Source organism: Vespula vulgaris, chromosome 10, assembly GCF_905475345.1.
Source record: "Vespula vulgaris chromosome 10, iyVesVulg1.1, whole genome shotgun sequence".
Classification (NCBI taxonomy): Eukaryota; Metazoa; Arthropoda; class Insecta; order Hymenoptera; family Vespidae; genus Vespula; species Vespula vulgaris.
The window spans coordinates 5,596,334-5,610,461 of NC_066595.1; the positions used below are offsets into that span (position 1 = coordinate 5,596,334).

At 31.6% G+C, this 14,128-nt stretch overlaps 1 protein-coding gene across 7 annotated transcripts in view; it reads right to left on the minus strand.

Annotated features, from left to right (window-relative positions):
- Window positions 1-14,128, minus strand: part of LOC127066756 (uncharacterized) — a 146,415-nt gene that overhangs the window by 78,235 nt on the left and 54,052 nt on the right. For all 7 annotated transcript variants that reach the window (XM_051000854.1, XM_051000853.1, XM_051000849.1 and 4 more), the window contains exons 3-4: window positions 7,429-7,509; window positions 6,630-6,852 (exon numbers count right to left, since the gene is read on the minus strand). In XM_051000854.1, coding sequence (XP_050856811.1) covers window positions 6,630-6,852; window positions 7,429-7,509 — 304 coding nt within the window. The remainder of the gene's footprint in view (window positions 1-6,629; window positions 6,853-7,428; window positions 7,510-14,128) is intronic.

Genomic DNA, 14,128 nt, shown 5'->3' on the forward strand with positions numbered 1-14,128 from the left:
TAGACGTATCTATCGCATCGATGTTACATATGTTAAATATCAGATTTAATATTGATATTGTTTAATATTGTAATATAATATATATACTATTTTATAATTAATTTATATAATTATTTATATACTAATTTATATTATATAACTAATTATTATATATATTTATAATATATAATGTATTATAATCAATATTGTAATATTTCCAAATATCATTAATGTTATTATCATAATGTTAATATATCACAATATTATACGATATTAGCGTATACAAATTCTCATATATATTCTCGCTAATACAAACATTATGCTATTAGCAAAATGATAATAGAAATATATTTATCAGCTGAGAGTTCTCGTATTAGCTATTCGACAGATTATTCGACATTACCGTATATTATGGCAATATCTAGGAAATATCGTTTTAACAATTTTAGTAGATTACATAAAAATATAGAAACGAAAGAACAAATATGAAAGAAATTTTTAATTCGTTCTAAAATCGATCAACTATCTGTCTTCTCTTTGTTTGTTCGAACTTTCGAACCTCGATCGATACTCTCGTACGTTGAAAGAGAGAGGGAGAAGGGATAGAGAGAGAGAGAGAGAGAGAGAAAGAGAGAGAGAGGGATGAAAAGGGACCGCGAGAACTTCAAAGGGCCACCCTTTTCGTATAGCCGAATTGTACATATTTGTCGATGTCGGTTGCAGTTTGGCATGCAAATTGCTAAATCGCTGTCGCTAAATCTTGCGAGAATGCTTCCTGTGTTCGCACAATAAAAATCCAAAAAAAAAGAAAAATAAATACAAAAGAAAAAAAATGAAAAAAAAAAGAAGCAAATACTTTTTGTAAATAAGTGATTAACAATAAAATAGATAGACAGATGATATTCCTACTGGCATATACAAATAGAAATATCGGTATCATTAAATCAAAATTTTTGTTATATAATATAAAAGGTAAGAACACGTTACAATGAAATATTTCGTATCACAATTTTCATTAAAATATTATAATTAACAATGATTTAGATACGACCGTAATCGTGTTTGTTCAACAATCTCTAGTAATAATCTTTGAGAGGATTAATACGAAGAAAAAAAAAAAGAAAAAAAAGAAAGAATGATACATAGATTTTAACTATACTCCAACTAAATTCAACAAGATGAAAGAGACTGTGTGTCGTTCTATTACGATCTCGAATCTGTCGCACAGCATGAGTCACATATTTATAGCCGACAAAGTATCCCCCAGTCGACGTAAGTACTTACTTACGGACAAGATTTTTCTCTAGTCACGAAGGTCGACCAGTCGTCAGCGATTTGCAGTAACGAGTCAACCCGTTAAACGTTTCGTCGTCGAACAATTATCCTCTTATTCCTTTTTACTTATCGTTTTTCTTGTAAATTCTTTTTTTGTTCTCTTACTTATTTAATTTCTTTTTTCTTTTTCATTTTTCTTTTCTCTCGATGTTCCTTCTGCTTTCACGAACACGAAGTGTTTCTCTTTCTTTTCGTTTCTTTTATTTATTTATTTATTTTTTTTTTCTTTTCATTTTCCTCTTCTTTCTTGCACTTTCACAATTTCCGGCTTTACGAACGACAGATCCAGCAGGTGGTTAAGGGATTATAAACGTAGAGGTAACTACACGTTACCGACGAACGCGAGTCACCAAGCCAGTTTGCATGCATGCCTTCCGGCGAACAACGTCCAAGCGAAATAACGTAAACGTCAAACTTAAAGCCAATATTTCAACACGTGTTCTTTCAAAATCACACCGATTAGGGATTTTAATCTTTTCACAGGCCTGCGTTTATCGCCCCAAGTTAATGTTAAGTATAATGTTGAATATAAAAACGAAATTTTTCGTGTAAAGTAGTTTTCTCTCTTCCTATCTTTTTCTTTTCGTTTTTGTTTTAAAGTTTTTTAAAGAAAGAAAAAAAAGAGAAGAAAAGAAAAGATCCAAATTTTCCTCCTCGATGTGATCCATAAGATACACGCTATAAATATTTTAAAATATCGTTTGAATTATCGTCTAATGTAATTTTGTGCGATAATGTTTACGCTTCTCTTTTTTTTTCTTAGACATAATCTCATTGAAATATTAAATTCGATTTATTTATCAGATCTTTGATTAGCAACAGATGTCTAACAAACGAGTGTTATATTCATAATTAAGTACGGAATCGATAATACAAATATATTTACTATTATAATAACTTTTTTCTATTTTCTTTGTCTTTTTATAAAATTAAAAATAACGTAGGTAGTATGGTGATAATTACTGGTTTACACAATATGCGTATATAAAATAAATAATTATAAAAAGACATATGTATATATATAATAATTATTATAAATCACTTTAACTTTTCTTACACTCACAAATAACAAAAGACGAAACAAACGTTTGAAATTTGTTCATGAGTATTCTACGTTGAATTAAATTCACTGACGAAAAGTTTCTGACTGTTGACCGATTTTCTACAATGGATGCTCCATACTTTTGTCTGAAAATATTTTTGTATGGAAAGCAGCTAACGCTTCGAGAGAATATATATATATTTTTTTCTTTTTAAGAAGTAGAACTAGCGAATAAACGAACAAAAAACTATGGCGTGTAAACCATAGCGTACTTTTTTACGAACGCGAACATGGATGCGACGATACTGCAGCTATGAGAATCGGTTTTCCTTCGATCCGTTGACTCTCTCCGCACGATAGCGACACAATGGAAGCGAGTCCAATGAAAAAAATTTTTTTTACGCTAGATACACTCTCTCGGTGTTAAAAAAAAAAGAAAAAAGCGAGCCTCATCCTTGGAATACGAGAGATCATTTTCGGAAACGAAACGCATCGTGTGTATTTATCGACTTTTTTTTGTACGCGTATTTCTCTCTTTTTTTCTCTCTTCGTGTGTACGTACGTATGTGTGTTTTTCTTTTTTATAACATCCTACAACGATTAGTTAAATATTTATGTAATGATTCACAATTTTGACGATTAGTTCAATCAATTATACATATTTCAATAATAACTAATAATTAATTAGAAATGGATATACAGTAACGTTTTGGATCTATTTCTCTGGTTTATCATTTTATTTAATATATAAATAATCAAATGAAATTAAATATTTATAATTAACAAAAAAAGAGAAATCAAATCAAACGATCGAATAGAAATATTTAATTAAATTAATATTTAACGTTAATGTTTGATCATTTTTTTCCTCTACGATATAAAAATGGTAAAGAAAAATAGAAATAAATTGTATGAAATATGGATATTTGGTAAAATAATCTATTATATTAGTATACTTCTTTTCGATATCGTGAGAAAGTGAAATCGAAAATGAAGATGAAAGTACTCGAAAGGGTTACGAGGAGAGAATTGACGTCGCTTATTGCTTCTGTCAATCAATACAGCTGAGTTTAGCGTCGAATGAAAGAGAAGAGTAACAAAAAAGGGTTGCGTTTTCGCGATCACTATTCCACCTGCCTGCTAGTCGTCGTGTATCGTTCACTAAAAGCACAAGAGACTGTATTTCACGAAAAAGCAAGTTGTAATTTGGTGCAAATGCCAAACGATATCCGTTTCCTTTCTTTTTTTTTCTGCGAGAGCGAAAACCTAGACAGTCGATCGATCGATCAGTCAGGACGGAATTTTGATTTTATCGCTACGATTTATATCGATCATACTTATCACTCGACTCTTTCGATGTTACTCTTTTCTAACCTGTCGAATTTTCGTCTCATTTTACTTTTTCCATCGAAATACACACGCGAGTGATACGATCTGACTTTTCTCTTTTTTCTCTCTCTGTTTTGTTTTGTTTTTTTGATTGATACGAAGCTGACAACCCAGACGCAACCCAGACTATTTCTACAGTAAAATTTCAAGTGAAATGTCTCTTTTAACACCCTACAAGATATTTCAAACATAAATTGCTACGATATTTATAACTTTCGATCAATTATCATTGTTCAATACTTCGTTGATTTTTATTTTATTAATCGTAATTTCGAATTCGTTCTCTTTCACACTCGAAATCGACAATTTTGTTTCGATTAATAAACTAACACGTAAACGATCTTATCTTGTGTTTATTACGAATGAACTCGTTTGATTTGTTTCCCTTTTGTTATCATAATATCGAATTATAGAATGTTAGTTTTCAAAAAAGTACAAAGAAATCTTTCGATACCTATCCAAGGAAAATAATGTAATTTCTTTTATTTCTATCACTTCTATATTTTGTCGGTCTTGCGATTATAATTCGAGAACAATGTTTTATTTAAATTTAGCGTTACCTCGCTTGAAAAAATTTCTCGTTTAGCCGAAATTCAAGATTCGAAAATGCGTTTTTGAGTCAAACTTAAATTTACGTATTTACATATGCAATTTACGTATGTGAAAGAAAAGACGTAGGAGCAAGTAGTTCTTGATTTAAAAGAACGTCCCTCCAATTAGCGTTCTTTTTAGTAAAAATTTTTACGTCGCAAAAAGCGGCTCTCGTTTGTCTCTCTCATTCCTCTTTTATTCGAACTTACGTTCGTCTAAAGTAGTTATTCTTAACGGTACTACCGGCTAAGGAAGGTAATGAAGGGATTCATATAATCGCAAGAGCGAGGCACCTTATCAAGAAGCAGCATTATTCGCGTCTCTACGGTGTGCCTCATTAATTAAAAAGCGAGAAAAGAGAAAAAACGAAGGAGCTAAGTACAAAAGTCTCTTGCCCGATGAAAGTTACTCGTCTCTTAACCTTTTGCATTGAAACGAAGGGAGTCCGATTTATATAATGTACATATATATAGTTTTTTATTTAATTATTAATAATTAAATTAGTAATTAAATTAATTAGATTAAATTTTGATTACGTATATTTACTTTGTGTCGAATGCAATTTATTGTTATTTCATTTAAATATTTTAATCTAATTATTGAAAGTTTGATATGTGGAATTCTATATGTAGTATATATTTATGGAATGTACAAAATGAAGGGTTACAAATGATTGTCTCGAAAGTAGAGAGAAAAATGGTGAAAAATTAGAAGAAATGTTACGGAGAGAAGTGAAATAAAATTTTGTGGTAAAGTTTTTCAGACAAGAATTATCCGATTACAAGAGGGAGATGTTATGATATTTATTATTATTATTATTTGTTTCTTTTTTTTTAATAGAAACCTACATGTTTTATAATGACCATAATATATTCTATATAAAAAATAAAAAATAAAAAAATAAAAAAAAACCAACAAGTAACTACTGTCTGAAATATTCTTTTATCCGCCTCAAAATTTTCCGAGCTATTTAACAAAGTATATAACAAACACAGTTGACCTTAAAAGCTTCCACTAAATAAAAAAGATGGCAAATACAGTATTTCCGAGATAAACATTTATAACTCTTTGTTTTCTAATAAACATCCGGTATAAAGGGGTTTATTTATATCATGATTAAGCGTATTTAATATCTACAAGATAAACGAAATAAATATTTGTATTAAACCAGTAATTGTGTAAACAAGAAGAAAATAATACAGTTTGATATTAGCTAGAACAGTAGAACTAACAATAATAATAAAAGAAAAAAGAAAAAAGAAAAAAAAAGGAAAAGAAAAACAGAAAAATGGAATTGTTTGTTTGATTACGAATGCCTGCAATAAAATTGTAGAGAGAGAGAGAGAGAGAGAGGAAGAGATTAATTAATCGAGTATATACTACTCTTTATAATCCGAACAAAGAGAGAAGAAGAAGAAAAAAACGAACAAAAAAATAAGATCGAAGATGTCCTATTGTAAACGAAGTTAACGATATCGTTACAATTTATGTATCGTAATTAATACAACATGATCATGAAACTATCGGGATTATGTCCCGTATCGGGACACAGATTACATCCTGTCTGGTAAGAGTAACGAGAGTGAAGAAAAAAAAGTAGACGATAAGATGCATAAAATGAATGGTTCGATCGACGATCTTGGTGAGAGAGGGGAACGGGGAAGAGATTAAAATAGAAGTGAATTAATCGCCAACGTAAATATCGTAGATGTCGACATCACGAAGGTGTCTTATAAGTTAGTGAAAAGGCCTAGCTTGAAAGAGAAGATGAGGGTGAGAGAGGAACAGAGGCTTCTATAAAGTTGGCACGTCGACTTTCCCTGGGATTTCATTAAATCGTTAGAATTAACGTTCTCTGTTTCTGTCTCTCTCTCTCTCTCTCTCTCTCTCTCTCTTTCTTTTGTAAACGAATGGGTACCGCACACAAAACGTCGTTAATTTTGAAATAATCGCCACGTATCGGCTCGTGCACAATTCCCTTCTCTTATCCCAAAAGGAGAGTGAGAGGAGTTCGCGCGATCCAATTTGGTATGGAAATCCTACTTCGCCCTATCGAGGAAATCAATTACGTCTAATGAATACAACATGAAGGGTGTAAAGGGTTTAGCTATTAAACCGCATAGAGAAAATAAAATGATAGTCGACTACTACTACTATTACTACTATAAATCGAAATGCTCTTCTTATTCGAGATATTTCTAATTCGACCGACGAATCTGAAAAATTTTTGTTTCTTCTTTTTACACGCTTCTGTGATATTACAGAAGGTTTAAAATCCAAGAAAAAGACTTACCTTCGCAGGATCAGACTTTTCCGATTGATCGTTGAAAGTTTGTGACCCTCGGGACATCGTGTTTCTTCGTGATATCGTCGTGCCATCTTGCGAGGGGCGCACGAATTCTATTCTTCCACCCTCTACGACAATATTGGGGGCTGGTGGAAAGTTTTCTGTGTTACCGACGGTATCGCAATAGCCCAAGAGCCCGGCCTTCTCTCCGTAGAGAGGGTGGATTTGTCTGCAACGGTCGGTAAACTTATATCACAGGGTTGTTGATACATCTTACGCAATTAATATGTTTTATGTTTTATGTCCCAACTAACATGATTTCTTCGATTATTTTATTCATAAATTTTTATCCTTTTTCATTTCCTTTTTCCTCGTTTTTTTTTGTCTTTAAATTTCGATAAATTCCTACCCCAAGTTATTATTACTTTTCCTGCTAGACTTCTTCATTTACGTGGTTCCTTTTCTTTCTTTCTTTATTTATTTATTTATTTATTTATTTATTTATTTCGAAACCATTCCAAACAAACATTCGGCGTAAATTGGAGAAGATCGAGTATATATATATATATACTAACCCTTTTTGGGTTATTGAACTTTTTTGTTGACTAATTTATTAATAAAAAAAAAATGAAAGAAAGAAATGAGAAATTCATCTTTCGAATAAATTTTCGAACTATCGATGTACCAAAGGATTCGAAAACTATGTATTAATATACATTCTTTTTTCTTTTTTTTTTTTTTTTAACAAACGACGTATAAATGAAGCTGCAGAAAAAGTAAAAAGATGAAAAAGAAGCTGTCTTACCGGGGGGACGGTATTGGCCGAGGTTTGTCCAGTGCCAAGTCTGAGTTAAGGGGCGAATCAGTTCCGCGGCCACTGGAAGCCCTATGGAAAGACAATTAGGTATCATTAGTTCGATCGCGGAAGTAACTCCGATAACAACGATTCGTCTAGCTAAGCCGATGTCACCTGAGTTCAACGACCTCTGTACGCTCGACTTAAGACCTGTCGACTTTACTACTAATATAATTATATATACACACAGAGAGAGAGAGAGAGACACACATATATATACAAATGTATTACATGAAGATGAAAGAATGCATATGAATATTTAACAATGTTAAAATGCGTTATGAATAAATGAACTGAATAGGTGAACGGTTACTCGACGTAATATACTAATTTTATACCATTAGACAAGAAATAAATAAAAACGATATGTGTATGTGTATATAAATATTTTTAACAATACTAGATATACTTTCGTAATAATAAGAGACTCGAATTAAATAAAAGAAAAAATAGATGACAACAAAGAAAAAAAGAAAAAAAATTGAGCGACTTAAACAAAGATCATAAGTCGAATAAAAACATTCACTGCAAAGATACATATAGTTATTCTACGTGGAAGAATTTTTCTCTGAAACATTTCTCAATGGTCGAAGATGTACGTATACGCTATGCAAGCATTTTATTCCATGAAACAAAAATTCTAAAATGATTAATATTTATCATTGATAAGTAGAAACAAAAAAAAAAAAAAACAAGAAAAAAAGACAAAAACAAAAAAGCACGTGTCCCATAAATTTTTTTTATTATACGCTCTACATAAGTATACAAGTTAGAAAAGGGAACAAAAAAAAGAATAAAAAAAAAATAAATAAATAAAAAAGAAAAAAGAAAAAAAAAAGAAAAAAAAAAACGTTCGCTCTTGGTACACCATTCCCTTGTAAGTAAAGAAAAGAGCACTCGAAATAAGAGCAAGGCAAAAAGGATAAATTCGTAAATGCTTCGTCGAAAGAAAAAGATAGATGGTAGAAGAGTCTCTTGAACTTTTTATTCGCGAATGGAAAAATGCTTGTACGCACGTACGCACGTACGCACGTACGCACGTACGTGGCTTCTTCTTTCGCGTGTCACACGACTTTCTCTCTTTCTTTTTCTTTTTCTCTCTCTCTCTCTGTTTTTCTCTTCAATCTTTCTCTCTCTCTCTCTCTCTCTCTCTGTCTCTCTCTTTCTCTCTTTCTCACTCTTTATACCCTGGAATGGAAGCCCGACGGCATTTTAAAACGTCACGGGATCTACATACTCGTCGTTTAGAAAAGCATTTGCCTTCCATCTCGGTGATATATGTATATACATAGATATGTGAAAGAAAAAGAGAAAGAAAGAAAGGTTGCATTAGCACGGAGAATCTTTTTATATCTCTTTCTCTCTCTCTCTCTCTCTCTCTCTCTCTCTCTCTCTCTCTCTCTCTCTCTCTCTCTCTCTCTGTGTTTTTGTCTCTGTCTCTGTCTCTCTCTCGTTTACTCTTCGTTTCTTTTTTTACGCGAAATGATAAAACGAAAACGTTGATTCAACATTCTGTGTTTAAAGAAAATGGATTTTAATAATCAACATCTGTAGAGATATACAAATGTTACCTCTGATGTCTAGAAAATTCCACGTCTCTTATATTTGTTCTTTGTTATGATGAAAATATTTTTCATGACGTTATTGGAACTTTCATTGACACGTTATTGTAATACTTTTCTCTATAAACACATACGGATATGCAAATATTGAAGTTTAAAAATATACATCGATATTACGAGATATTCAATGATTTTCAAATCATGGAAACTAAAAAAGAAATGACTGCAATTTCAAAAATGTATGAACATGAATAAATAAATAAATGAAAAATAAATTGAATAATAAATTCATTAATGATTAAACGTTTATAAAAAAGAAAAAAAAAAAGATCGTATTATTGCGATTACATAGTTCGATAAACTTGAAGGCATCATAACTTGATGAAATATCGATGAAAAGGTTCACTGTAAATACTCTTTGAATTCGTATCGATATTCTCTACAATTTTTGTTCGGTTTAAAGTATCGATTTCCATTGAAAAAAAGAGGAAAGAAAAAAAAACAGATAAAAAATTGTTATTATTCTTCCATACTTTTATACAACAACGCTCTCTGCGATATAATTGCAATAAATATTACGTTTTTCTCCCGTTAAAATTTTATTTGAAATATTTATTTATAAAACGATCGTTTATAAAACCAATATTATCGAAGATAATTGATATCAATTATAAACGAGATATCCTATAAATATTATTATTTATTATATACATATATATTCTTATTTTTTATTGTCGATGCCAATTATAAAAAATATATTATATAAACACGCAACGATGATAGTTAAATAAAATTTAGTAATTAATACAGATAGAAAATCGTGAAACGTTAAAATAGAAGGATACACTTTTCGATCTCGAGGATACACGTTCACTTATCGATCGATCGCTCTTACGAAGTACTGAAAAGAGAAAAGACTTCAAGGATCGGTGCACCTCGAGAGAAAGAGGATGCTCGCATCACGCTCGCACATCCGTTCGCACGCGCCAAGCGGAACGCCCATTACGTAATTTTCTTTACGACGTAGAAAAAAGTACGTTTTCTTAGCTGGGAAAGCAAAGTTCGTAATAAATTTCGCCGTAGAATAAAACGAAACTTTTCTTTTTCAAAAAAATGATTTTTATCTATCTCATTAATAATCATAATGAATTAATAAAAGTGTAATACTTTTTAATCGACTTGATAATAAAATAATTATTTAAGTAGTTTAGTATATTAATAAGATGATCGACGATTAAATCGAACTATAAGATCTATTATATTTTTCGTATCAATGATATATCGATTATAAATATATAAGAATATATCTATCGTAACGATTTATCTCGTTTAATTAATATGAAAGATGGGACTTCGATGTAGAAAAATGTAAAAATGATTAATTCGAATGCATATAGTCGATATATTTTCTTTTTTCTTTTTTATGAATTTTAATTTAACCACAAAGAAAATGCCTTTTTCTTCGGATGAATTATTCCACTTATGTTAAGAACAATTATCATTTTCAGAGGGTCAAAGAAATAATGGGGGAATCGAGAATGTCCTTAGAACGTAGATCGGAGATACGCGCGGAAAATAGCAGGGCGTATGACGCCAAGTGCTTCGTAATAGACTTTCGGGAAATCGGCGCTTTTAGAATTTCAACGAGGGTGACTCACCCCTTGCTGCACGTGAGAATGCACAAGAGAAAGAGAAAGAAAGATAGAGAGAGAGAGAGAGAGAGAGAGAGAGAGAGAGAGAGAGAAGAGGGTCAGTGAGATCTCTCGACAATTCCGTATGGACGCAGCTGTCGTTCCGCGTGTGCGTTTACGCGTCTTCGAATCAAGAAGAAACATTGGAAACGGTGCAAGGTGTCTTTCAAATATTTTTATGTATGTGTATGGATCTATATGTGTATGTGTATATATCTATATATACCAACATTTTTTATTAGATATTTATATTAGAACTTAGATTTACGAGGAAGCGAACATTATCGTGTAAATATATTATCAGAAATGTCAAATATTCTAGAAAACTTTTACATAACATTTTAAATATCTTATATTATTATAGTTACAATTTTTTTATTTCATGACGAATGAACTTATCTTTTAATTTATATATTTATATAAAGTCTCAAGTATGTGTATAATATAATGAATGAGATCATATCAACGACTACAAGATTACGTCTATTCAATATAAATATATTTGCAATGTTTTTAACGTAAAAATATTGTTCTTCTTCGTTCATTCATTTATTTATTTATCCTTTTTTTTTTTTTGTTAAATCTAAGTCTCATTTTTGTTTGCGATAGTCAATCGCCGATACGTACAATTTCAACGGAGTTTAATCTGCAAATTTAAACTCGATTAATCTGCGAACGAGAAGAATTACAAACAAATAAAAAATAGAAAGAAAGAAAGAAAAGAAAAAGATAAAAAAAGATTCTTTTCTCAACACCCGCGATGCGCATACGATGCGAATCGCTTCGAAAACTTCCTGCTTCTCGTGATCGTCTTAAAAGAGAAAGAGAGACAGCATCGTGTGGCCACACCATACGAGCCTCCTTTTCTCTTTCTCCTTCTCCTCCTCTTGCATCGAGACTGCAACCTCCGCGACGGAACGATCCTCCTCCGTCGGAAGATCAAAGTCACCACAGTGCTAGATATTTCATCGTGGACGTCTGAGCTGCTGCCAACGGTGCCAAATGCGTCCGCCCGAGAGGATTTGCGAGCGGAAGCGAGACAGAAAGAGAAAAAGAGAGAGAAACACAACCGATACATCGTCGTCACCTTGCGGAAATATGAACTCTTACTTGAATTTATTCAAATAAATTTGACGTAGGTACTTATCTAATATCGAAGCAAACATCGATTAAATAATTAACATTTCTCATCGAATTATTTCAATCGATCATCGATATCCAACTGCTAATCCTAAGCGCGATATAATTCCGTATTTATTTCTAAGATTTATATATATATAAAATGGAACAGAAAATTAGCTATATCAAAGTGATTTGATTTTTAAAAGAAACAAGATAGTTTTTTTTTTGCTCGACTTTTTTTTCAACAAATTTGCACACGTATTTATCTGATATCGAAGTAAATATCGATTAAGTAATTAACATTTTTCAACGAATATACATTTATATATGGAAAAAAGAAAAAGAAAATTAGCAATATCAATGTGATTTGATTTTTAAAAGAAGTAAGCAGTCGCAAGGGAAGAAATTAATTTTATTTACAAGCGAGGAAAGTCATACAACGTTAAATTATTTTTCTTTCGTTATAAAATTTCTTTTTTGTCTTTATTTTTTTTTCTCTCTCTCTTTTTCTTTTTTGTTATATACCCACCGAAAAAGTCGGAGCACACAGATTGAAATCGATTTTCAAACGATCCTGCGTTTACAAGCGATTTATTACTTTTTTCCTTTACTTTCCTTTCCTTACGAATTATTAATTGTTCTTTTTTCTTTTTTATTTAAATCACTTATCGACCGTCACGTAAGCGTAATATTAGAGTGCAAAGGGTGGAAAAGGTTAACGGGGCACATTCGTATTAAAATATTTCTACTATTTTTGCTCGCGATACCAATCTGAGCGTCGCAGAAACAGCGTTATATTTACCGCTTCTTCCTCGTGCTCGAGACGTTCCTCGATTTCGCCTCATTCTAGGTCAAAAGTCTGCGCGTATTCTGAGAGCGTCGAGAGAGATGTTTTCCTAAGGAGACTCTCTCTCTCTCTCTTTCTTTTTCTGAATTATTTTTTCTTTCTTTCGATCGATCTACGAATATGACGAAGATTATATTCACGATCGTTCAGAGCACATACATTAATAAAGAAAATTTTAAACGTCGAGTTGAAATATTTGTTCGAGTTTAAAAAGTTCTTCATTTTGCCTGCTTTATATCTTATCTTATTTCATAATTAAACGATTTTAATATTTATCTCTGATTATTTATATATATATATACATATATATTTACTTTTCATGCTTCGTATTCTATTCGAGATAAATCGATCATATATATTTTTACACGATTGCATAAAGAATCGTTTCTTTTTCCCTTTTGAATAAACATCTGCCATTAGTTTGCCATAGGCAAGAAAATTTTGTCTACAAAACATTTCGTATCACTGGTATAACAAATTTTAAGAAAACCACTTAAGTTCGGATCGATCGGATCGATCGGTTGGTTTAGCCGATCTCTTTTACGGTGCATCGAGAGGTCGTTCCTAACGAGTTTCCGAAGAGGGAAGAATATAAAAAAGAAGAAAAGAAAGGAAAAGAAAAGAAAAAGAAAAGGATAGAAGGAGGAATGAGACGGTTGGAAAAACATTTACCGATTCGAACGATAACTACTTCCGGCGGATATGCCAGTCAAGGATGGTCCTTCTCTTTCATCCTACTCAACCTCTTCTCTTCTCTTTACATCTCACTATATCACGATTCATCTGGATTACTTACTTACTTACTTGCTTATTTACTTACTTATTTACTTCGATATTTTTTCCTTTCTTTCTTTTGTTCTATCGCATTCCAATGTATCATTATCTCGAACGACACTCGAAATATCTCTTAACTTTCTCGAAATCTTTCCGGAAAATCTATTTCCAATGCGTCCAACTAACGAAACGTAATTACCATCTGAATCATACCTATAGCGTTATAATTCGAGGGGAGCCCGGACTCGACCGGGTGGGTGAGTCATTGCATCGTTGACAGAGTTCTCGCTCCCGTTCCATAGCTCGGAATATAAATTAGTCTTCTTTAGAGAGATTTCTAAGACTAAATCGAAACTAACCACCGCGTTAAGAAAAAACGAATTCCGGATAAACCTGCTCCACCCTAATTTTTTTTTATCCTACATCAATTAGATACCCTTTTTAAAACGGTTCCATTCCCTCGACGAGTATTTCAACTAATTGATGGTAAGTATTTTGGTAAGATAAATGATCGGTATAAATAATTAAACGTTAGGATTAACATCATTTCTATCACGCGCTGATATTTTATCAAAATGGTGATCATTTATTTAAAATATCGTTTCGAGATTTAAAAATAATCGTTCGAAAAAATATCTCGATACTTTGTCAAG